Source organism: Schistocerca americana, chromosome 6 (genome assembly GCF_021461395.2).
Source record: "Schistocerca americana isolate TAMUIC-IGC-003095 chromosome 6, iqSchAmer2.1, whole genome shotgun sequence".
In the NCBI taxonomy this organism is placed as follows: Eukaryota; Metazoa; Arthropoda; class Insecta; order Orthoptera; family Acrididae; genus Schistocerca; species Schistocerca americana.
Genome location: NC_060124.1, coordinates 612,856,391 through 612,883,698, shown reverse-complemented (window position 1 = coordinate 612,883,698; position 27,308 = coordinate 612,856,391). Strand labels below are relative to the sequence as shown.

At 41.7% G+C, this 27,308-nt stretch overlaps 1 protein-coding gene across 3 annotated transcripts in view; it reads left to right on the top strand.

Annotated features, from left to right (window-relative positions):
• Window positions 1-27,308, top strand: part of LOC124619594 — a 227,025-nt gene that overhangs the window by 158,246 nt on the left and 41,471 nt on the right. For 2 of the 3 annotated variants that reach the window (XM_047146096.1, XM_047146095.1), the window contains one exon: window positions 319-537. The exons of the other annotated variant lie outside the window; for it this stretch is intronic. In XM_047146096.1, coding sequence (XP_047002052.1) covers window positions 319-537 — 219 coding nt within the window. The remainder of the gene's footprint in view (window positions 1-318; window positions 538-27,308) is intronic. 3 annotated transcript variants of the gene reach the window in all.

Genomic DNA, 27,308 nt, shown 5'->3' with positions numbered 1-27,308 from the left:
TACTTATTTATATAGTAGACCTGACTGTTACTATGGGCTGTCTATACCTAGTAGCGTGGAGGGTAAAAATCGTAGAGGGAGACCAAGAGATGAATACACTAAGCAGATTCAGAAGGATTTAGGTTGCAGTTGTTACTGGGAGATGAAGCAGCTTGCACAGGATAGAGTAGCATGGAGAGCTGCATCAAACCAGTCTCAGGACTGAAGACCACAACAACAACATACCTAGTACTAAACAAGTAAAATTATTTAAGGATGGGAGCAATGCCAAATGAGCATTCAGTTGGGACTCCTGAAAAATTCATGTTTTCTTTGCAGAAAACTGCAGTGCAGCTTGCTGAAGAAGTTACAGTTGCATCAGAAGCAACACAGAAGGAAAGCCTTAAAACAAAGCTACATCGGGAACAGCTGCAACAGTGTCGGAGCAGCCAGGCCTTGGCTAGGGAAAGACTGAAGCGTCAGTACAACCTCCTCCTCTCAGAGTTGGAAACTTTATCTCGTAAGGAGCGACTTGCTAGAGCTCTAAGTGTGACAGCGGTAAGTAAAATGTTTCTGGAAAGTAATCAGGTACAGTGTATTTTTAGCCTTAGATTTAATTTCGCAAGTACATATTTAAGTTTAAGGTTGGGGGGAGGGGGGGGGGGGGGAGGGGAATGAGGCATCTGAAATATCTCAATCTCATTAAAACTAAAAGAAGTGAATCTCGTAATCAGGAGGAGGAAAAAGGCTTAGATTTTAAGGGAATTGAAAAGGACCTGTCATTTAAAATACTGAAGAAAGAGATACAGAGGATGAATTGGGTTGCCCTTATGTAAAAGTTAAGATAAATGGTTGGGAAGGTAAATGTCTACTAGGCACAGGCCCTGCTGAGCAATCTTCCCCTCAAGTTCAGTCATAGTATCGTAACAGGATGTGCCCAGCATGTCAAAATGTGTTTCTTGTGATCAGGAGAGAAGCTGGTATGTTTGAGAAGGTATCACCCTTCTGTAGCCAGAAAGGCCTTGATGGTTTGGCTAGAACCATTAATCTGTTAAATTGTAATGGCACATTGCTGGTCGAGACAGCAACGTCACAGAAAGTTAACAACCTTTTAAAGTCAAAATTCTTGGGTGAGTACTGTGTTGCAATAGAACAGCAGTGTACCCTTAATTACAGTCAAGGAGAGGTCACATGCAGTGATATCATGCACTTCAGAGCTACAGAAGATATGAGCCAACTAAGGGATCATTGAGCTGAAGAAAATAATGTGTCTTATAGAAGGCAAACTGGAAAAAACAGTCTCAATTACACTGACATTTGATTTTCTGTCTTTGCTGTATTATGTTAAAGCTGGATTTTTGAGACTGAAAGTCAGAGCATGCTTCCCCCAACCTAAGAGGTGTTTGCAGTACCAGAAATTTGAGCACACCACTCTCAGGTGTATTGGACAAGCTACATGTGCTAAGTGTGGCATGGCTGCTCACCCTGATGGAGCTACGTGTACCTCCCCTGACCTTTGTGTCAGTTGTTCAGGTCCACATCCAGCATGGAGCAGAGATGGTATGGTGCACAAGGAATAAAAGAAGATCCAGGTGACTAAGCATGTATCTTACACTGAGGTGAAGAAGATGTACACATTCCTTCAACCCCCAATATTTTCTGCTGTGCTTGCAAAGAAACCTGCGACTGTTAGTGTTTGCACCCAGACGTCGCCTGTGGTGTTTGACACCATGAAATGCTCTTGCAAGTGCACCTTTGGCAGTGACAGTTCACACGGAATTGTTACTGTCCCAACACAAACTCCTATGGTGACCACTGCTTCCACTCCTGTTGCTGATGCTAGTTTGGCAGGCTAAGTGCTGCACCATGGGTTGGCACAGCCTACCTTGGTGTTGTCGAATGTATAAGAGAAGAGTGAGGTTAAGTGTACTGTCAAGAAGGCAGAAATGAAGTAGGTGTCTCGTCAGACCTGGGAACACTCACGACTCGGCTACAGACTTAGAACTCTGCTTTGATGAATCCCTAAGTTCACTCAGTTCTCCTCCTCCTGAAGTGGGTTCTCCTACATGCAGGAAGGGGAGGGGGGTGGCAAGGAGAACACGTAAATCTCTCAGTCAAATATCTACTGTGCTTCAATGGAACATGGGCAGGTACAGAACACTTTTGGAAGAGCTGAAACTGTTGGCACTGGAAATACCCCTCTGTCTGTGTCTACAGGAAACACACTTTAAACATAGTGGTACCCCTATGGTCAGGGGATACAGCCCTCAGTGGAGACAGGGCTAAAGGTTGAGTAGCTATCTTTGTGAATGACACATACTACTCCATTTCTGTCTCCCTGAGACAGACAGGGTGTTGTTGCCACAGTGCATATTCTGTTTGCTCTCACCATTTGTAGTATGTATGTGCACCCAACAAAAGTTTGGATGGGGTGGGTCTTTCTGACCTGATTTTACAATGCCTTTCGCCCTTCCTACTTGAGAAGATTTTAATGCACATAATGTGCTGTGGGGATCTCCATCATCTTGCTCCCAGGGGTTGAGTTGTCGAAAGCCTTATTGTGTCACAGGAATTATGTCTTCTTAAAGCTGGTGGTAGAACACACTGACAGTTTAGCACTGCCATGGGGTTGTTTTCAGCCATAGACCTTGTTTTCTGTTCTCTTGTCCTTGTTAGTGCTGCTCACTGGTAAGTGGTCAGTGGCTTGCATTCCAGTGATCACTTCCATACTTAGATTCACCTCTCAGACAGAGCTGTCTCTGAAAGGAAACTGCCATGGTGGATGCTTAGCAGAGTGAACTTGACACTGTACAATCAATTAACTGTTTTTGAATGGCTTTGTAATGTCCAGGACTGAGTGGATCACATCACTAATGTGATCCACCATGCCACTGATGAGTCTGTCCCCAAGTCTCCAGACCAGTCTTGGAGGTGATGTCTCCCCTGGTGGAACGGTGGGTGTCACTATGCCATCAGGGAGAGACGCACAGCTTTCCAATAGTTTAAATGTCAATCTTCTGCTATGAACCTCACAGCATTCCGAATTGTAAGGGCAAAGGCATGACAGATCATCAGAGAACAAGACGAGGTTGTGGCAAGTGTTTCTGGACTCGATCAACCATAGTTATGGGAAGCTAGAGGGAGGATATCTGGCAAATATGCCAGATGACCTGCAGCTGCTGTACTGCTGGAAGTGTGTGTGTACAGTCAACACCTGTGGACATAGTGAACGCAATGGTGGATTACTTTGGTTCGATCACTGCTGCTGCAAACCAAGGTCCAGCTTTCCACTGCCATCAAGCATTGGTGGAAAGTGGTGGCTACAATTGCCCTTTTTCCATGTGGGAGCTCGAGTATGCTCTGTCTCAGGTCAAGTACGGCATGTTGCAGTGTCTTCACCAGGACACAAAGAAAAAACTTTCCCCTTTTTAATGTGATATAGTTGACAGTGGACTTCACACACTCTTGGGGGGGAGGCAGTTTTAGAACCCTTTCTGAAACCAGAGGACTCCATATTTGCCCATCAGTTACTGTAGCATGGTCCTCACTAGCTGCTTAGGAAAGACGCTAGAGCGCATGGTCAACTGCTATCTGATTTGGGTCCTAGAATCACGGGACCTACTTAGTCGCTCCCAGTGTGAGTTTCAGAGGTATCGTTCAACCCTTGACAACCTCACCCTGCTTGAGGCGGAAATCCAGTAATCCTTCCTATACAGACAGCAACTCATAAGTGTCTTCTTCGGTCTTGAGAGGGCCCATGACACTACATGGATGTCATCAAGATTTGCTTACCTGGTCCATTTACAATGTATGATGCTGAATTATATGTGATCTCGAGGGCACTGGAGAAAATGCAGTGCCTTCCTGCTACCAAATCCTTCATGTGCACTTACTCCCTAAGTGCTGTTCAGGCCATCAATCACTTGTATCCAGCTATAAAGTATCTTCAGCTGATTCGTGACACCCTCTTCCAAGTACAGAGGCAGGGAAAGGATGTGTCACTCATCTTGATACCAGGGCACATGGCCATTCTGGGTAATGAAGCAGCAAATGCAGCAGTTGAGGATGCCTATTTGGAAATTACAATGTCTGAATGTGCTGCCCCTGTCCATGCAGTAACCTCGTTATTGAGACACAGCATCATGCGTCTGTAGCAGGAGCAATGGTTAGGGTTCGAGACCAAGTTGAGGCCCATAAAACCGACGACATGACCATGGTGTACCTCCTACCGGCCGCTGCGATGGGAGCAAATAATTTTAACGTGCTTCCAGATGGGACACTGTCTTTTGACGCGAGAATTCCTGCTTCAGCAGGAAGATCCACCAGTATAGAGTGCTTGTGGTGTACAGGTTTCTCTACGCCACATTATAACTGAATGTGTTTTATACCAAGCCATGAGGGCCTGGTCCACTTACTAGTTGACCTGCCCTCTGTTTTAGTTGTGATGTCTAGTGTCTTAGGTAGAAGGTTTTAATGTGTTTGTAGGATAGCTGTTGTGTGATTATAGTCTATGAATTTTACTCATACACTGCACTGAGGCAACCGTCTTTTACTGTTTTGTTACAGTGTCAGTGAGAGAGTCCCGGAATGGCTGTGGATCCTATTTTTTAATTTACATTTTGATGCATGCTTTTAGCAGTTCATAACCACACTTGTAGACTCTGTTAGTTTTAGTATGAGCATTGATGACCTTACTGTTGAGTGCCCCTATGCATATCACCACCACCACCACCACCACCACCACGCTTTCACTCAAGGAAATGGGAAACACCACCAAGAGCAAGGTGGGCCAGTCCAGCTCCGCCTTGGCTCGAGAGTGCAAGGCCAGGGGAATCTACCTAACTAAAGTGCGCGTCATATATCTTGGCGGCCGAGTTTAGGTTCGTTCTGCGCACCTGACGTCACAAAACACAGTCAGCCAATGAACAGAGAACGACGTTGCCAGATCTCGACTGCAGTGCAGAGCACGGACGAGTGTCTTCAGTTTTAGAAACGTTCAGTCATAAATAAAGTAATAGAACAAAAGCAATGTCTTGATAGCAGACTTTCTTTTATAGAAAGTTTGGAAAAAGCATTCTTTATACCAAGTGCTTCATATTCTATTAATTAATTAAACCAAACAAGCAATAAGACTCCTAATTCAGGTGATAGCAAGGAAAGGTGTTTGTTTCAATCTCACGAACTGCTTTTTCGCAATAAAGAACAGTGGTAATTGTTTATTTCCTATTGTACTTTGACGAAGCGTGAGTAATTCATAGTCATACCAACAGTGTTTATAAGTAGTTGTGTGAGTGTTAGTCCTTATGGAGTTACACTGTTCGACGAGCTGAGGTAGTGGAATGGTTAAGGTGTTGGGCTGCCAAGTGAAAGGTTATGAGTTCAAACCTCGTATGGTGCTTAATATTTTCTTTATTTAAAAACAATATTGGAGTGCCTTACTTCACGAATTTTATTCGTTTGAATGAAATTTCTAGTGCTTTGCCTCTTCATTAACTTTTTCGCTGCTACAGACGCGTGCTCCCCACATTCCGCGCTGTGCGCGATTTTGTCATCCCTGCACTTCTCGCCTGTGCAGGCACATGATGTTCCCACTGCTTTGACACACTTATCGTTCGATTTCACAAAAACTATTTGGCCAAAAAATTTGATTTTTACACGTCTTCTTGACTGATACCTTCCCCCCATAAATGACTTAATTTTGTTTTGATGTGCAGCATTAAATGTAGTAAACCATTGCACGAAATTTTGAAGAGTTTGCAGAGGTAAAAGTCCATAGCGTATACTTTCCGTATGGTCGATTTTAGTTGCCACAATGTTGAGAATGAAATGTGGACAAGATACCTAAATTTCATATAATATTTACTGTATAACAATATCTCATTTAATTTAAGTACCACATAGGTGTCGTATGTAATATTGAGAAATATTCCGTCTTTCGCGACTGTAATAAAAGTTTTATTTACACAGGGTGCGTTTGGCTTTATTTTAAAGCACTTCCATCGGTGAAAGGTATGGCACATACACAATGGTATTGATGTTCTGTTTCTTGTTTCTGTTCCACAGTCGCAGTTTTACCAATGGTATTCAAATATATCCCTCTTCTGCAACTGTAATAAACGACTTATTTAGACCAGATGCGTTTCTCTCTTTTGAAGCATCATAAGAGGACTGTATTTTGTGTCCTCCATTGCCAAGTCACCTTTCGTAGTTTTGTGCTGCGGTAGCACAATATTCAACGTTTGTGTTGGCTCATCAGTGTTTTAGCAAATAAATGCTGTTTGTGTGTGCCACACACAAAATTATATTTGACATAGCTCTGAGCACTTCACTGACAGACGGTATATTCAAGTCCTAATGTTTTTGTAAGTCCACAGTTTTGTTTAATGTATTTTGTCTACTTCCAAAGCCAAACGTGCCCAGTGAAAGTAAAACTTTTGTTACAGTCGCGAAAGGTAGAATATTTCTCAATATTACATACGACACTTATGTGGTACTTAAATTAAATGAAATATATAGGTATCTTGTCCACATTTCATTCTCAACATTGTGGCAACTAAAATCGACCATCCGGAAAGTATACTCTGCAAACTCTTCAAAATTTCGTGCAATGGTTTACTATATTTAATGCTGCATAATAACTGCGTTGAACATTGAAACAAAATTAAGTCATTTATGGGGGGAAGGTATCAGTCAAGAAGATAGGTAAAAATCTAATTTTTGAGCCAAATAGTTTTTGTGGAATCAAATGATAAAGAGTGTCAAAACAGTCAGAACACAATGTGTCTGCACAGGCGAGCAGTGCAGTGACAAAATCGCCCACAGCGCGGAATGCAGGGAGCACGTCTTTGTAGCAGCGAAAGGGTTAAAGCGGCCGTGGTGGCTTTACTTCATGAACTGCGCGCTCCCCCCTAAAAGTAAGCTAGCGAACTATGCTATACTATGCTATACTATGGCGCTGCTTCTCTTGGCGCGTGCGTCGTGTGCAACTGGCAACGCAGCAATCTCCCGCGTCTAGGTGGGCATGCGCGAGCCGCCAAGATAAAAGAATTGAACTATAGAAGAAAGTATTGGACAAGCCAACTACTGGAAGGTTATGTGGGTTTGAAAGTCTGTTGCACACCCTAGGATTTCCACAAAGATATCCAGAAATTGTGAACAAGCACAGAAATTCCTTTGATTGATATGGGATCTCGGCAGATACCAACTGTGACTGAAAAGCCAAAGCCCATCAAACCTGAAAAGATTTGCAAAACTACCGCCATGGATGACATTACATGTAATAGGCCACGTCATGGATTTATAGGTGACATTGGCCATAAATTGGCCAAACAAGAGGATTTGCTGTTTACCGTATCCTTGGAGGTGACTGTTTACAGGCAACAGTGGCAGAGAGATAAGGTCTCAACATGCTTGAGCATTAATCTGGGAAACCACCATGCAGATATCTACCTACAGGTGCATCTGTCTCAAGAGACCCAAAACATTGATAAAAAATGTGTTGGGATCGCAATCGGGAACCAGTCCTGATGAAAATGCTTTCTGAATATCCATGTCTGTGGTCTCTGATGCTGCATTCTGTGCAGTTGAGTGGCAGACTACCACAATTTGGCCTTTTTTCCAACACTTATAACAGGCAGACCGATGCTGGAGATACCTGATCTGTCAGTTTTGGAGTAACATGATAAATGGAGCACTGTCTGGAGTGCTGTATGAGCACTGTCTGGAGTGCTGTATGAGCACTGTGTGGAAGCCATCAGATCGGCTGGCCTGCAACACTGCAACATCGTTGTCCCCAGACACAGTGGATGCAGCCAGGTCCTCCCTGAACCGCCGCGACCTTGCGCCAGGCTTCCAGTTGCTGAGCAGTGGTGAGAGAGACCTCAGATGATTGGTAAGTTGGCAAAATCTCTTCAAGTGACAATTTTTCTAACTGGAGATTCTGTTGTAGGACTCCCTTATCCAGGATGAATGAATGATAACGTTGTGAACCGTGACATCCGCATACAATCTTTTGACTTGGGCGTGACAAAATGGCACTTGCCATGTAGTGGCGCAGGCATATAAGAACTGATAGTTGTTTCTTGCATTGGTGAAATTTAACCCTAGTGGCTGCAACATGCGTGCAACGGCAATAATAGAAAGGCATCGATGAACATAGTGTCAAACGATGATGAAGGTTCCTGCAATGAGCCCAACTGGTGCAACACCTGATACAACGCCAGAGAAATCCATGACAAAAACAGTGCACAACAGTGTGGAAGGTGTAAAAATGCTGCTGTAGGCATTATTTGAACACCTCCCAATCTTCCACTGCCTTGCCAAATGGCGAAAATGGAAGAATTTCTGGAGAGCAATACTGGCACAGCTTGTTGCATAACTTTGGGAAGTTCCATTTGTTGCTGTATCAATGTCTGAAGCAGAGACTCCATGCAATGACGAGATCTGGAAAACAACTGCACAACACCAAAATACATTAAGATATAACTCTACTTGTTGCCAATGTTTTATATCCACAAGAGAAGGCCCACACAAAATGACAGACACAATAAACTTTATTTAGTCGTGAATCAACCAATTACAAGTAGTACAGTGACCATGGTGTGGCACACACTAACAGTCCGATAACACCTAGTCATAAGGTAAACATGTAACTGTGGGTGAGGGCCCATCTCTATAAGCTGTTGGCCAGCCAGTAGGGTGCACAGATGGGAGACTACCCACACATCCACGAGTGGTAGTCTCTAACAGTTCTAACTTCTAGCTGTGTCTGCTGACTTGGGTCACTACACTATACACAACCCATCAATGTGTGTAATGGAAACAAAAGATGACAAAATAACAAAACTACAGTTCATATGAGACTACGATATAATAGACAGCATTGACTGAGCTAATCAAGAATGTTGTTGTTATGAAAACAGAAGAAAGTATTGCAAGAAAGTATTTCACCATCTTATTGATCAATCACTATTCAACGCATTGATTATATGTTAAAAAATCATATAACATGAAGAAAACATTTTTGGAATTTAATATGGAACTAATGAAGACAGTTTTCCAGAAATAATTACAATCATTTTTGACACAAACAATTAAAATAATGCTGATAGAAAGGTGTTTCATATTCCATATATTTCAGAATCCAGTAAAATGGAACTTCATAGAAAGTGTTCTTGATGTTGCTCCAGAAGTAATTCTGATGGGGGAAAAAATGTGGAAAGAAACAAGCACCTGATTTATAGATTGCAACGTGATCTTATGTATAGAACAGTGCATTCAGATGTGCCACACAAAGAGAAAATTTTGATTATAAATTTAGTTTTTTGTTATTTTTGTGAATTTCCTTTCATAAGTCCATTTAACTATTCTAATTATCAAATTAAATTGGTCCATGATTTTTATACAGAAAAATTGGGAAGTAGTTCATTGTTATCTGAATGAATATCTAGAATTAGTCACTGAAAGCTTGTGTTAACCACATGGCAAGTAGCAATGTTTTTTATAAAGCTGTATTACAAGTAACAGTGCATGATGTGATTATAATTAAAGTCCCAGTTTAAAAAAGCTGTAAAAAAAACACTCATGGAATGACATCAAATTTGAAAGGAATATAATTGAAGAAAGGGGAAATGTTACGGAAACAAATAATAATAAAAAGTTAACAAGAATTTTCTTTCAGATGTGTCATATAATAAATGGGTTGGGCTACAAATCAGGCAAATCGGAATACGATGGCTATGGTGTGAATTGCACATTAAACTAACAGTACTGTGCAATGTGCAGTTTGGCATTCAACAGTTGCAGTACTGTTAAGTAAGGCCATCCATCACAGCAAGGCTGTACCACAGCATATTTGTATTTTAATTGCCCTGAAGCCAAAAATTGCATAGAAAGCAAGAATGACACTGGTTTTTAATTGTCCTATGGCCAAAAACTGCACAATAATTAATGATGACATTAGTTTTTAGTTGTCCTGAGGGCAAAAACCACATAAACAGCAACAGTGAAATGGGGTTTTAATTGTTGTTAGACTGGTGCATGATATGTTCAGTAATCGAGAAACAGAAGGTTCCACAATAGATCTCAGAGGTCACATTCAGAATGTGTTGCACAGTTTATGCCTTTGTTACAACCATGTTTATAACCAGAACACTGAACATGGCATGTTTCAGACAACCCCACAGCCAGAAGTCACAGGGATTAAGATCAGGTGATCAGGACTACCAGGCTGCAGGGAAATTATGGCTGATAATTCTGGCATTTCCAAGATAACTCTGTAGCAATTGCTTTACTGGCTGTGCATTGTGCAGAGGAGCACCGTCTTGCATGAGAATAAGTGTTCATCAGAGACAAGGGTATTATCATCAGGAGTGCCACAGGGAAGTATGATACGACTGCCATTATTCTGTATATACAGGCCAGGTGGGCATCAATTTGCTGCTGTTTGCTGATGATGCTGTGGTGTGTGGTAAGGTGCTGAAGTTTGGTGACTGTAGGAGGATACAACATGACGTGGAAAAAATTTGTAGTTGGTGCAATAAATGGGCAGCTAGGTTGAAATGTAGTAAAGTATAAGTTGATTTGGATGAGTAGGAAAAATTAACCCATCATGTTCATATACAGCATTAGTAGAGTCCTACTTACCACAGTCATGTCCGCCGCTCGTGGTCTCGCGGTAGCGTTCCCGCTTCCCGAGCACGGGGTCCCGGGTTCGATTCCCGGCGGGGTCAGGGATTTTCACCTGCCTCGAGATGACTGGGTGTTTGTGTTGTCCTCATCATTTCATCATCATCCAGGAAAGTGGCGAAATTGGACTGAGCAAAGATTGGATAATTGTACGGGCGCTGATAACCACGCCGTTGAGCGCCCCACAACCCCAACATCATCATCATCATCATCATCACACCACAGTCATGCCATTTAAACGGCTGGGTGTAACATTGCAAAACGATATGAAATGGAGCGAGCATGTGAGGATTGATGTAGGGAAGGTGAATGGTTCACTTCAGTTTATTGGGAGAATTCTAAGAAAGTGTGGTTCATCTGTAAAAGAGACTGCGTGTACGATGTAGTGCAACCTATTCTTGAATACTGCTAGAGTATTTGGGACATGTACCAGGTTGGATTGGGAAGACATTGAAGCAATTCTGAAGCAGGCTGCTAGATTTGTTACTGGTAGGTTCAACCAACATGCAAGTGTTACAGTGATGCTTTGGGAACTCAAATGGGAATCCCTGGAGGAAAGGCAACATTCTTTTCGAGGAACACTATTGAGAAAAATAGGAGAACTGATATTTGAAGCTGAATGCAGAATGCTTGTACTGCCTCCAACATACATTGCGTGTAAAGACCAAGAAGATGTGATACGACAAATTAGGGTATAATGGATTATACTGTAAATGATGAAAGTATGTGAATGCAGCTTGTCGCTAACTTGGTGTAATGTCTCTCACACATAAACCTGTACAGTAAAGTAAGGGCCTCCTGTTTTATCTTTAGGCTGATCCGTGATAAGACAGGCAAACAATTATACTAATGGAGGATTCTGCGTATTTTCTCTAATTTCATTCGCTCTCTCTCTCTCTCTCTCTCTCTCTCTCTCTCTCTCTGTCCTTTATATATATATACAGTTTTAAATATAATATTTCATTACGTGAACTCAGCCCAATAGAATCTCTGGTGGAGCCCTTCGTCTTAATATTCAGCGGCTGGCTTCCTGTAAACGATCTTTATATCTATTACACTGGTCAACACTCATTTTCTTGCCAAGGATATTTGAGTGGCTTTAGGATGGGTTAGTGGTGCTGAGGACTAATATAGCAACCATTTATGCAGTTTGGGTGTAGTTTTTGAGATAATGCATGATTTATTCAAAAAATTAGAAAAAATTGCTAATACTGAACTCGAGCGCTACAAACTACAATGAAAAAAGAAAATAATCTTTATAAATAGCTTCTATGAGAACCTGATAGGCATTTGTCCACGTATAAAACATAATTGAAAAGTTTCTCTATAAGTATATCATTTTCCGTCCATGACGAACTGCTTCCTGCACGCTTTCCTTTTATAGGTCTCTTAAGAACAGTCACGTTGCAGATTCCAGCAATAATCTGCCATCATATGCCTGTCCCATCTTCCTTTATATCTTTCCTCTATTCCTTTCATATCTTGAGGGAACCGCTCTCCTTGTTCCTCACTGAAATCACCTAGATTACGAGGAAATTGATCCAAGTGGCCGTGAAGGAAGTGCAATTTTATGCTCATGTTAGCTCCTAAGTTTTGAAAGTTAGTGAGCATGTTTTTGACCAGTTCCTTGTAATTGGGAGCTTTATGATTGCCCAAAAAACATTTTACAACAGCGACAAAACTGTTCCAGGCCGATGCTTCAGTGACAGTCATGACACTTGTAAAATTGGTATCGTTGATGAGCCTGCGAATTTGAGGACCATCAAATATTCCTGCCTTAAGTTTTTCACTACTGAGTCCAGGGAACGTATTGCAGATGTATGTGAAGCAATTACCATTTCTGTCTAAAGCTTTGGTGAATTGCTTCATTAGTCCTAACTTAATATGTAATGGTGGAAGAACAATTTTGTCCCTACTAACCAGAGGTTCATTAATGATGTTTGCTTCACCAACAGCCATATGTTCCCTTGGAGGCCATGTTTTCTGCTTCCAATGTTCGTGCTTTGCCCTACTATCCCACATGCAGATAAAACATGGGTGCTTTGTGTATCCACTTTGTTGTCCAAGCAAGAAGTTCACCATTTTCAAATCAACACAAATCAACCACTGGTGCTGCATATACTGAATTTTCTGCAGAACCATCTTGATGTTAGCATATGCTTCACAAAGTTTTGTTGAGTGGGCAATTGGAATAGATGTGTAACGATTGCCATTGTGTAGGAGAACACATTTTAAACTTCTAGTGGGACTGTCTATGAAGAGACGCCAGTCCTCTGGTCTATATTCCGGCAGCCCCAATTCAAGTAAAAGTCCAGGTATATTGCTGCAATACACTATAGCCTCTTCTTGGTTGAAGTATGGAAGAAGGTTTTCTTCTCTCGTCCGGTAAGCTGTTATTTTAACACTTGGATGAAGACAGTTCTTTTCCTTAAGCCTGAATGCTAAGAGTTCTAATGCTTGCTTTGAAAGATTGAGTTCTCGTGTCAAGTCACTGAGCTCCTTCTGGTTGAACTGCTGGGGTTGTGTCTCACGTCCTTCGTATTCCGAACCACTACTAGTACATTCCTCGCCGTGCACATCGTCATCTGATGATGTTAGCGTGGGTAATGTTGTGAAGGTTGGTACAGGAACATCGTTGCTGTGCACCACCGGTCTTCTTGCTGACTCCAAATCGGGATATTCCCACTTTCGTTTTTTGAACCTATTAAAACCTTTCACATTAACAATGCAAAAATAGCAATCATCTGTATGGTTCTTCTGCTCTCGCCATACCATAGGCACTCCGAAGTTTAAGCTTTTCCTTTTTCGTTTTGTCCACTGCCGTAAGCACTCCACACAGCATTTACAAACTTTATGGGGTGCCCACGCCTTGTCTTGATCTCCATGTTTAATTCCGAAATATGCCAGATACGCTTCCTTCACAAAAGAAGTGATATTCTTCCTGTTCTTTTGAAGAACGTATTCACCACAAATGTAGCAGAACTCATCTGGATGGTTCACGCAAAGATGGCGTGAAGAACTCATGTTTTCCTAAAACAAAATTGCACAAATACTACATATTATGCAGAACTTTCTTGTATTTGCATGTCAATCACATCCAACAAACGTCATTAATTGTTTTGTGTGAAATGAATACTCGCCTCTTATTTGCTACGTCACGATGAAAAGGTTCTATCTCCTTGAAGCTGCACTGCACATGTGTGTGACTTTCGACCATCGCCATTTTTCTTGTTTACACTGAACGCTACCTATCGGCTGTTGCGGGGATTACCTCGGCCAACAAATGAATGTCGAGTACCGCCGAATTCAAATCTGCACAACCCTCAATATCTTCAACACACGCACCGCACAACAGGACTGAACACATGCTGACAGTGTGATGTTTGCATGATGTAATCCTCAACCACACAGATGCACTCCCTGAGCACAATTGTTTAATAAAGATAGTACAATATCACTAATTAAAAAACAGGTAGCAAATACATTACACCATATATGGACCCTGCAGTCGATATTATCCACATGAAACTCTCATTTCCACAAATAACCTATATCTCAAAAACCAGAGCCAATTTGGAAAAAGTACAAATATACTCGGAATGAGTATCATAACAATATCCCATTTTCGTTCAAACTTCCCTGGCAACGAAAAAAAAATTTTATTTTGTAGAGCTGTGTTATTATTGTTAAGCGCTGCATTCAGTTGGGAAAATCGATCGTTTGAACAATTTGTTCATTTTACGACAGATTTAGAATTTCAGATGTGTCCGAAGCCTTTTTGGACGATTTTATAAAATCTCGGTGATTGCAGGCTCTCTTCGTCACAACTGAAACTTCCGCACTAATTACAGGGCCAAGACAATCATCAATGATTCAGACAGAGAACTCATTCGTCGTTCACTCTAGAATAAAAGGGTCACAAACCTTATTTCTGAGGAAAATGGTATATTCAATCCATATCCATTACATGTTCCGGTTTCTGTTGATTCCCAGTCTTACTTAATTTGCGTTTACAATTTTTTCTCTCTCTTCAAATAACCCGCTAGTGGCACAAACGTTAATAGCTCGTTTTAGCGAGAAGAAGAGCAAAAATGTCTCTTTTAGCAACCCGACAATCTTCCAACAGATACTTCCGAAGCTGTCCTAGTTATCCCTCTATAAAAACCATGGAGAATCCATATATGTATCTCTGTTATTCCAAAGAATAAACGTACTAGAAAAATACCTTGGCGTCGACGAGCTGTCGGCGCATATATTACTAGAAAATCCGATCAGATACTTTTCAAAAGTGAATAAATGTGGATGATTTGATTGACCATTATTAATTATTGCGTGGTAGAGGGTAATTTTCCGTGGGGAGATTATAATGCCCCTCGCAGCGAGCGAAGTTTGTGAGCTCAATTTTGATTTACCGAACACACTTCGCGAGCTATCTATTAGTGTGGATAACCCGGAAGTGATGATTGTCAGTCCTCCGACTGAAAAAGAATATTATGTTTAAGACAGACAAAGAAAAGAAATGTTGAAAACAGAAGAAATGAAGAGACAGTTACCGCGCCTGTATTGCTTTTACGTGCATGTAGGTGTTATGTTTGCTGTGCACAACCAAGGAAGATGATCTTTCATGAAACTGTTATCAGGGTCTACCCATTCGGGAACTTTCTTAAGCAGGGAAACCTTGGAAAACCTCTTAAGCCTAGACCCCCAGCCTACGGTACATAGAAGATAGGAAAGCCTATAGAAGAAAAAAATAATTTTGAAATAGATCTCTAAAGGAAAGACAGGGATCAATTTATATCACGATTTGGAGAAGAGTGATTTGTGCCTCTAGCAAAAAAAACATTTTACAATAAATAACGTGAATTTTCGTTTTACAATCTTGTTCCTAGGACAATATCTTGAGGTGCTAAAACTCCCCCGGGTCTTGCATGTCCCCGACATCCACATTTGTAGTCGGTCTTCTATGCGGCCCACAATGGGAAGAGTAGAAGGGACAGGGATACTCGAATTCACATGCAACATTCATTCCAAAAGAATTAGCAATGACCAAAAGGGAAACTCTTCCTGTAAGAGAACTGGTTAGGTTGCACCGTCCAAGATTCTCCTTACGAAAGCTAAATCCTTATGGCTTCATGGATCCTTTTTGTTACGACGTACTTCAAGGAATTTAGCCATTAACGAATGATGTTGCCAAAAGCATCATTATATTTACTCTCGTTTGAATACTCTTTTTGGCTTTGCATCCCCACTTGTGCTTATAAGTCCAAAAGTTCTGACACATTTTCTATCACTGATTTGTTCTTCGTAATTTAAAGGATTCATGCAACTTACAATAGATTTTGGATTCAAATCATCGAATAATGGAAAGTGTAGTTCATTTTATACAAAGACATAATCCATCATTTCCTTGAAAGTCATATAATTTATCTATACTCAAAAACTTTTTATCCTAAATACACATATTTCTCCAATTGATTGTTGTAATGTAAAAGCTATTAGCATTGAGGAATGCGGATTCACTTCTTTCATTTATTCTCTGATTCATACGGCGTTCACACATGCACATATATGGAAATGGAATTTCCCTCCCCCCCCCCCCCCCAAACAAAAATTCCAAACGAACATGACCCATTAAATAACTATTAATTCTATGAATATTACTTTCTTTAAACATTCAGTAATAAATTAAAAACTCTTAACTTCTAATTATAACACCTTTTCTTTTTAAAGTTCAACATGAATCAGTTTACCCTCGCGTTTGGTGCGAGTCTCTTACAAAGCATATCTGTGTCGTCTATATCGATTCTACCTCTCGCGCCGACGTCAACTGTTTTGCGCGGGAAATTATCTTTGCGGCGTTAACCGTCACTCGTGATTCACTGCCTCAACACATCCCTTCACACGTTTACACCTCTAAGCGTGCACTTGAAATTATATATGAACCTTCACTCAGAACCTCTTTTGATTATTCAGCGTCATTTACAGGAAACATTTCATTGTTCTTGAAGGTCAGTTAGATCCTTTATACATCTTGATGACATTAGCAATGCTAAAGTTCCATGTTCACCCAAACACAGGTGAAGCCTATCTCCACTATCTTCTTTGCAACACTCGATAGTAATAGTTAGTCACTATTTCTATAGTCTATGTCACTGATTAATTATTTCAATTTAAAGTTTTCTAACACTACACACACAGTTTATTGTTTTTTTTTTTTTTTTTTTTTTTTTTTTTTTTTTTTTTTTTTTTTTTTTCCCCCCCCGAGCGTTCATCTCTGTCACTCCCAACACCATTCCTCCCTATCTTCTAATCTTCATTAAATTTCTTCAAGTCGTTATGGGAAAATAACCCTTTTATTTTGTTCGATGCCGGGTATGCTAATAGATAAGTCCCAGGATTCGGAATTTGTAGGATAATGTATGGGCCAGTATATAGTAACTCCCATTTCTTTATACTCTTCTTTATTAAGGATGATTTGGTATGTCTTTTGACTAATACCTTTTCTCCGACCCGGTATGTCTGTACCCTCTTGATTAATTTGTCAAATTGTTGTTTTCTCTGATCAGCTTTTTTCGTCATATTTATGATGGCTTGTCTTATTTTTTCTTCCCAAGGCATCTCAGTTTCCTGAGTTTTGGGCATATGGTCAGTCCAGAAGTTTTCCTCTTTTGCTTCAAACATCAATTCACGAGGTGTATATCCAGTTGAGGAGTGGGGCATGTTATTGTATATCTGCTCAAACTCTTCCACATAATTTGCCCACGCAGTCTGCTTATTATGGCAATACGTCCTCATAAATCGATTGAATTCTCTAAAAATTCTCTCAACCAAATTGCCTTGTGGGTGGTAAAATGATGTTAGTATGTGTTTCACACCGACTTGAGACAAGGTCTGTTTCCATCGGAGTCCCGTGAATATTTTAGCATTGTCTGTTATGATCGCCTTAGGTGTACCAACATGTGGAAGATAATCCCTTATCAATCTTAATACAATTACTTTGGCTGTAGCCGCCTTTATCGGGTATAGCTTTACGTATTTCGTACACACATCGAGAAATGCCAACACACATTTAACACCACCTCTTGAAGTAGGTAACGGTCCACACAGATCACACGAAATTAATTCTTTTGGTTCTTGGACTAATATAGAGCATAATGGGTGCTTAGTCCCTTTTGAATCCGGCTTTGTTTTTTGACAGATTATGCATCTCTTTAAGACCTCATGCACTCTGCGCTTTATGTTGGGAAAATAACAGTACCCACTTATCTTGTCTGCACATTTTGTCGCACCGAAATGTCCCCAGGTTAAATGAGTGAACCATACAAGTTTCTCTATTTGCGCCTCAGGTATACAAACACACCAACGGACTTTGTTTTGCCTTCCACAGCAGAAAAATAATACGCTATTTACCAGTTTGTAATAATTTGCCATCTGATCCAAAGGTTGGTGTTGTAACCTTTGAATGACACTTCTCCATTGAGCATCTCTTTTCTGTAACTGTGCCATATGCACACACAAATTGACGTAGTACGTCTTAAATGGATTTTCCTGCAGCAGCAATACAGGGAATTCAGAGTTATTATTTACTTCAATCTCTTTAGTCAAACCCTGCGGTGACCTTGATAGAGCGTCAGCAATAATGTTTTGCTGTCCTGAGACATGCACGATCTTAAATTGGTATTGTTGCAGAGCGAGAGTCCATCTAGCCAGTCTGGGGTGTAACAGTTTACACATTTGTAAAAACGTTAATGATTGATGATCGCAATATACGATAGTCTTTGACCCATATAGATAATAATGAAATTTTTTAAAACCCCAGACGACCGCAAGAGCCTCTAATTCTGTCGTCGTGTAAGTTCGTTCACAGTTGGACAAAACATGACTGGCAAACGCAATAGAACAGAAGGTGAGTTGTCCAGTTATCTTGCGTACTTGGAAAAGGCACGCTCCAAGACCCACATTCGACGAATCTGTTGACAAGTAAAATTCTTCTTGCATGTCCGGATGGTACAAAAGCGGTGCATTTACTAATTGCTTCTTTATCTCCTCGAATGCTTCTTGACACTCTAATGTCCAGAGCCAGAGCACATCCTTCTTCAGCAAACTATTTAGAGCTGCTGCATTCATGGCCTGATTTGTTATAAATCTTCTAAAAAATGAGGCAAGACCCATAAACCCTTTTAATTGCCTCCTATTTCTGGGTGTTGGAAACTTACTAATCGCAATTAGCTTCTCCTTGGTTGGTAAAATTCCCTGTGCATCAATTATATGCCCCAGGAACTTGATTCTGTTTACTGCAAAATGGGATTTCTGTAGGTTAGCAGTTATTCCCATGGTTTTGAACACGTCCAACACCCGTCTCAGTAAGGTAATATGCTCCTCCCAAGTCTTCGATGCAACAAGCAAATCATCAACAAACACTGTTACCCTGGTTCTTAGTTCTGGGCCTAGTGCAAAATCTAGAGCTGCTATAAAGATTCCAGCACTAATGTTGAGTCCGAAAGGAACTAAAGTAAATTGGTAACTTCTTCCGGAATAAATGAAAGCCGTATATTTCCTTGATGACTCATCCAGCTTGACTTGCCAATAAGAACTCCGCAAATCAATGCTTGTCAAATATTGGACATCCTGGAACCGTTGTATAAGTTCGTCTATGTTTTCCGGATGTGTTCTCACTGGAATTATGATTTTATTTATTTCTGTGGCGTCGAGTACCAGTCTCACAGTCCCATTTACTTTTGGCACGACCAACAATGGGGAGCAGTATGGGCTTGTAGAGGGTTCGATCAAACCCCATTTCAACATGCGATCTATTTCTTTCTGAACTTGAGCCTTTAACCTCCAGGGAACAGGATAGAAAGTTCTACAATACGTTTCGTGCGGCTTAACGTAGAGATGGCATATGTATCCCTTAATAACTCCTGGCCTTTCATCAAACACGTTTTTATATGCTAATAATAATTCTTTTAGCTGCTTCTTCTGATCTTCAGTAATGCAGTCGGATTCATTTAACTTCTCGTACACTAATTGACCGAAATCTCCTTTGACTTGGAACTCACTAATTATGTGCTGTTTAGAATTTTGTGCCGTCCTGATTACTTGCACACTGATCCCACTATTATATTTTCTGGTAAGGCTTTCTTTTTTCAACAAGTCCAACTCAATTTCTTGTTTATTTACATTTAACCAAATTTTTCCTGTTTTAAAATCTATTCTGCATCCGTATTGACGTAGGCTGTCGACTCCGATAATGCAGTCTACCACCAAATTTTTCACAACAAGGAATGTGCTTAATATTGCTACATTTCCGACTTCTACACTAAGTAGTGACTGCACTTTTACATTAGCCGATCTAGCCCCAACGGCGCCTATTTTTCTGCAATTTTGAACTGGAAAAATTGGTACTCGTCTTATATTTCTGATCTTGTTGAATAGAGCCTCCGAAATAACATTTGTGGTTGCAGCTGTGTCTAAAACCGCCACTATAGGTACAGTCTCCAAAATTACTTGCACTTCGGCTACTGCCACCTGTTCCTTATCCTCATCCTGTGGTTCTAAGTCCTCGGTCAGTTCATCTGCCAGTAATCGTCCATCATTATACGTTAGCATGGGTACACATATCCTGTTGCCCCTCAACCAATTGTTGACCGCTCCTCCGGGGCACGAGTGGGTCCTTACAAGTTTGTTGGATTTTGACTTGCCTGCTGGTTGACATCATCCGTCACTTCAGTAATTACCGGTTGATTCGTAGATGTCCGTCCCCACTGATGTTGATTATTTGAATTCATTCCCCCCAGTTGATTCCACTTTCTATTACTGTTATTATTCCAAGCTTGGGGTCTGAAATTCCTTTCGTTCCCCCACACGGGATTGTATCTTTTCCCATTCCTGTTGTTCCTTGGATAGCCCCTCGCAAGACTATTGCCGGTATTACTATTGAGATTTTGAGGGGTTTCTCCGCTATCTAACGATCTCTGTCCATTCCCTTGCCTACCGTTGGGCGGAGGTTCTCCCTCCCTATATTGGAATCTGTTATTACGTGCTTTCTGGTTGTTCTCTTCAATAATATCTATATGGTCTAACGTCGTGAGGAACGACTCCAAGTCTTTATCATTGCCGTAAATCAATTGATTCTGGATGCTAATTGGTAGTCTTGCCTTAAGTATGTTTATTATGTCTGGCAAGGACATAGGTCTGTCCCAGTATCTAGTTTTATTTATGTATTTTTCAAAATACTTCCTAAGGCTTCCTTTTGAAAAGGAGAAAGGCTCTGGGTAGAGCACCTCCTGCCTTAGGCGTTCCTGTACCCCTTCTGACCAGAACTTTGCTAAAAGCGCCTTCTCAAAATCGTCATATGTCGAGCAAACAGAAGTCGTGTCCGAGGCCCAAATCGCCCCCGAACCTTGTATATATCCTGTAACGAAACTGATCTTCTGCCACTCTGACCAATTTCTGGGTAGCACTCCTCTGAAACTTTGAATAAAAACAATTGGATGGACCCCCCTTTTGTCAGTGTTAAACATCTGGAATTGCCAATGCTTTATCATTTTTTCTTCGGCATGGCAAAGGCTTTCATAATCTCTGTTAGATAAAAATTCACGCGAACAACTAGCTCGTGGCAATTTAATGTTTGAGTTACTTACACCAGTCGGTATCGTGTGCGAATGTGCAGTAACTGGCTCTATAGTCGCTGCCAACTTCTGCTGCTGGCCTGTATTCATTTGTTCTGAGCCTTGTTGTGAAACGTGTATCGACTCTTTTATCGTTTGTTTCCAATGCTCGAAATCAGCACCTAACTGCTGTCGCACTTCCTCAAGTCCTTTCGCAAACAAATTCTCTTCCTGTTTGCCAAATAGACTCTGGAATGCTGCCTTAACATTTTGCTCAACGTTTTCACACATTAGCCTTTTGTTTTCTAATGTGATTTCGGATAATTTACCCGTTAATACATTAATTTGGTGGTCTATAACACCTTGACGCTCTGTCAGATGTTCAACACTTTCCTTTAGGTTAGTCTGCGTACGTGCCAATTCAGGAAGTTGCGCAATTGCACATGACATGGCATCTTGCTTTTGTACTAATTGCGGAACCATTTCCACCTGTTCCCGTACGGTATCTATCTTAATAGCCACTTACTCCTTCATTTCTACACGTACGCGGTGAGTAGATTCCTCACATTGAGCTTTCAACAATTCTATTTGTGCAGTTAATTTTCGTTCCGTCTCTTCGGCCTGATCTTTAAGTTCCTTGGTCTTCGTCTCTATCCGCTGCTCTAATTCGGAAAAACTGTCTTGTAACTGCTGCTTAATCTCAGTTTTCAAATTTTCCTGCCCTTCCGTAACTGAGGCTAATTTTGTATTCATATTATTCATGCTCTCGGTTATCATCTGCATCTGTTTCATGATAATGACCAATGGATCTAACCCATGTTGCGTACTTGGCGTTTCATCTCCAACCGTGTCTACAGGGCGTTCTCTTGCGCTATCTGTAGCGATCGGTTCTACAACACTTCTTACTACATCATTATTATCAGTGCTAACAGCTGAAGGCTGTTGCATGCTGCTCTGCTCGACTCATCTTAAACATTGCCCTAGTTAAAACCATATAAATGTTCTACCGTCAATATATATATATATCTCCCTTCTACTGTCACTATATGTAACTCCGTTCACACAAGAGTACTTCTGTGGCTAGTTTCTTACTGTACTTATACAAATAAATGCAACTGGGGCAGGTCAATCAAACTACATCTAGCATGAACACAATTAATCAATGTTCAAATATCCAATAATACTAAATAGAAAAGCGTATACTTCATCTATACTAGCAAGCTTTAATAATAATATTATAGATCTGGCCTTTTCTCTGCGCCCAGCATGTTGTTTTATGTTCTTATTTGTAGATCCACTTAATGTGACTGCGAGTATTTCTTCTCTTTTCCAAGCGTCAGTTAAGTTGGCTCGTCATAGTTCACATGAAACAGAGAACAAAATTATTTTAACAACGTCCAAAAACGTGTCCTGTAACGGTCGCCATTATAATGGATTATACTGTAAATGATGAAAGTATGTGAATGCAGCTTGCCGCTAACTTGGTGTAATGTCTCTCACACATAAACCTGTACAGTAAAGTAAGGACCGAGCGAGGTGGCGCAGTGGTTAGACACTGGACTCGCATTCGGAAGGACGACGGTTCAATCCCGCGTCCGGCCATCCTGATTTAGGTTTTCCATGATTTCCCTAAATCACTCCAGGCAAATGCCGGGATGGTTCCTCTGAAAGGGCACGGCCGACTTCCTTCCCCATCCTTCCCTATTCCGATGAGACCGATGACCACGCTGTCTGGTCTCCTTCCCCAAACCAACCAACCAAGTAAAGTAAGGGCCTCCTGTTTTATCTTTAGGCTGATCCGTGATAAGACAGGCAAACAATTATACTAATGGAGGATTCTGCGTATTTTCTCTAATTTCATTCGCTCTCTCTCTCTCTCTCTCTCTCTCTCTCTCTCTCTCTCTCTCTCTCTCTCTCTCTGTCCTTTATCTATATACAGTTTTAAATATAATATTTCATTACGTGAACTCAGCCCAATAGAATCTCTGGTGGAGCCCTTCGTCGTAATATTCAGCAGCTGGCTTGCTGTAAACGATCTTTATATCTATTATTATTGTTAAGCGCTGCATTCAGTTGGGAAAATCGATCGTTTGAACAATTCGTTCATTTTACGACAGATTTAGAATTTCAGATGTGTCCGAAGCCTTTTTGGACGATTTTATAAAATCTCGGTGCTTGCAGGCTCTCTTCGTCACAACTGAAACTTCCCCACTAATTACAGGGCCAAGACATTCATCAATGATTCAGACAGAGAACTCATTCGTCGTTCACTCTAGAATAAAAGGGTCACAAACCTTATTTCTGAGGAAAATTTTATATTCAATCCATATCCATTACATGTTCCGGTTTCTGTTGATTCCCAGTCTTACTTAATTTGCGTTTACAATTTTTTCTCTCTCTTCAAATAACCCGCTAGTGGCACAAACGTTAATAGCTCGTTTTAGCGAGAAGAAGAGCAAAAATGTCTCTTTTAGCAACCCGACAATCTTCCAACAGATACTTCCGAAGCTGTCCTAGTTATCCCTCTATAATAACCATGGAGAATCCATATATGTATCTCTGTTATTCCAAAGAATAAACGTACTAGAAAAATACCTTGGCGTCGACGAGCTGTCGGCGCATATATTACTAGAAAATCCGATCAGATACTTTTCAAAAGTGAATAAATGTGGATGATTTGATTGACCATTATTAATTATTGCGTGGTAGAGGGTAATTTTCCGTGGGGAGATTACAAGGGCTCAAATGGAAGCATATAGATAGTCGTTCTCCCTCAGTTTGTTTATAAGTCTAATAGTAAAGGAAATGACTAGTTGTGATATGGTGTACCCTCCGCCACATGCTATATGGAAGATTGCGGAGTATCGATATAGATGTAGATCCTACTCGTGCTATTGAAGGTTTGCAATGTCCTTGATATGCAAGAGACTCATAGCTTTTACCAGTGATGTTACAGATAAACAGGACCCGCATGACCCACCTCCATGAAAAAATGTGGGCCTACGATAAATTTTGTCAACCTGCACCAAATAGTTCCGTTTACAGAATTCAGTCAGTTCTGCAATTCTGTATATTGTCAAGTCTTTGGAGATGACAATGGACTTCATTCACAGAATGTTCCATGGCCATTCATTGTCCATCTCCCTGTGAGCAAGAAACTGTAGAGCAAACATGGATAATTTTCTATGGATAGTAATGCATTATGTTTTATAGAATTGTATACACCTCGCTCACAGGCATGTCTAAAGTTAGAACAGTGCCCTGTGCACTGCATGTCTGCACACTACTGCTAAACTCCTCTTGAAATACTGTGGCCACATTTTGTACCGACATTGGATCAGCTGTGTTCCTCCCTCCGCCACATTCTCTCTCTTTAAATTAAGTAATTTTTATCCAGTCCCTTGGCGGACATTAGTCCAACACCTTTTTTTTCATACCCTCAAGTACCTGGAATATATGCAGAGCTACTAGCACACAGTCATTATTCATGTGAAAGAGCTTTCCCAGCAGTTCACGATCTTGTATTAAGACATCTGGATGAGCATCTCAGGCATAACCTGAGCAGCAGCTGTGTACCCTTGTCATTTACCTTTACATATTCTGCTGCTTACAGTGCCATCTAGTGGCGAAATTTTCGTATTCCCCCCGCCCTAATCCGTTTCTCCCTTCTTTGATAATATCCCGTCCAAATTAGATATTATTCTGAGCAGTGCTTCATTATTTACGGTGTTTCAAATGGGAACATTAATTATGACCCCATTGCGGGTCCGGTGGTTAGAACAGGCCCGAGGTATTCCTGCCTGTCGTAAGAGGTGACTAAAAGGAGTCTCACATGTTTCGGCCTTTTTGATGGTCCCCTGTAGGGTTTGACTTCCATGTTTCAAAATGTTCCCAAAGAGCGAGCCAATTGGGGAAGGGCACCTTCCATGGTGCATTGTGTCCATCATGCACTGACACCTATTGCATCATTTGTCAACATGGATCTGCACTTCTGCTCATTCTCCAACTGTTGGGCGAGGTCGCTCTCCTAAGTGCATGTTTTTCCATCAACTGTGCACCCTCATTTTCTACGCTGACAATGACAATGGACTTGTTTGCTTGGATGCGCCTGATATCCAGCACGGTAGCCAGTCCATGTACCATGTTGGTTGTAGCCCCCTGACCACACAGGGATCGCTCTGCTGATGCCTGTGCCGTTAACTCCCCACGTATGCCCAGGGGTAGATGCCCGTCCCCTTGGGGCACTGGGACTCCGGGCAGTGGCCATCCTGCCAGGTGGCCTTTGCTGCTGCTGGGTGGCACCTGTGGGGAGGGCCACTGGTCGGAGTTGGTGGCATCGGAGCTCCTGCACCACCTATTTCACGAGCAAACTCCCCCACTATCAGGGATGTCCATCCCCACTTCTAAGCCAGAGAAGTGTACAACTTCTGCTGTTCTCGCTAGGAAAGGGTCCCTTGAGTCACTCCCTTCCCAGGTTTCTGCTAGTGGGAAAGATGACACCCGCCAGTGGCTGAAGAACCCAAAAGCAGCTGGTCGCAGGGCTTCCGCTCATCCTCAGTCCTAGAGATTGAATCAGTGAAGATCTCCCAGGCAGGGAAACCCAACAAACAGTGAGAGAAATCCAAAAAGAAGGTCCCCAAGACCAAGGGAATTGCGGTGGCACCCACACCACTGCTACCTCCAAGCTCTGCGTCTGCGGATGAGGTGGAGATTCTGGTGTCCGCTGAGGACCTAGATCTCGCCAGACTCTCAGACAAAATGGATATAGACTGCTCAGGCAAGAAGTCGGTGGCAGTAAGTGACCCTGAGGCATAAACTACCTCATTGAATGTTCCATGCCTTCGCAGTCTCACGATGACATCATCCTCCAGTGGAATTGCGGCAGTTTTTCCACCGCCTGGCTGAGCTACAGCAACTGTTAAGCTTTACACCTGGTTTCCGCATTGCCTTCCAGGAAACCTTGTCCCTGGAAATGCAGAACCTTGCCCTTTGAAGCTATAAGGGATACTATAGGAACCGTAGTAACTGTAAGAGTGTCTCAGGTGGAGTTTGCATTTATGTCCTAAACTTGGTCTGTAATGAACATGTGCCCCTTCAAACCCCTCTTGAAGCTGTCGCTGTCAGGATAAGGATGACACAGGAAATAACTGTCTGCAATGTATATCTTCCTCCAGATGGTGTAGCATCCCTGAATGTATTAACTGCACTGATTGATCAACTCCCTAAACCTTTCCTACTTTTGGGAGATTTTAATGCCCATAACCCCTTGTGGGGTGGCACCGTGCTTACTGACAGAGGCAGAGATGTCGAAACTTTACTGTCTCAGTTTGACCTCTACTCTTAAACACTGGGGCTGCCACACATTTAAGTGTGGTTTGAGGTAGTTACTCAGCCATTGATTTATCAATTTGAAGTCCAGGAATTCTCCCATCTATACACTGGAGAGCACATGATGACCTGTGTGGTAGTGACCACTTCCCCATCTTCCTATCACTGCCGGGAAACTTTCACCTCTGCTGTCACCATTGAATCTCACCCACACGGAAACAGCAATGTGATGGTTGATCTAGTGACTACTACAATCGTTTCTTTGGCAGAAAACGTAATCCCTCACTCTTTAGGGTGGCCCTGGTGAAAGACAGTCCCTTGGTGGTCGCCGGAAGCTGCTGCAGCAATTAAGGAGTGTCGGCGAGCTCTACAGTGTCATAAGCGGCACCCTTCCCTGGAGCACCTCATAGCCTTTAAACAGCTCCCTGCTCATGTACGCCAACTTATCAAACGACGGAAGCAGGAGTGTTGAGAGAGAGATATGTCTCGTCCATTTGGTGCCATACGTCACCTTCCCAAGTCCAGGCAAAGATCAAACGTGTTTTTGGGGTACAGATACCAACAGTTGTTCCCAGTGTTAACTTAAATGGCATGTTATCTACTGACTCAAATGCGATTGCTGATCTCTATGCTCGAGCCTCTGCGTCAGAGAATTACCTCCAGGCTTTCGCACTCGCAAATGGCGGCTGGAAGGGGAAGTCCTTT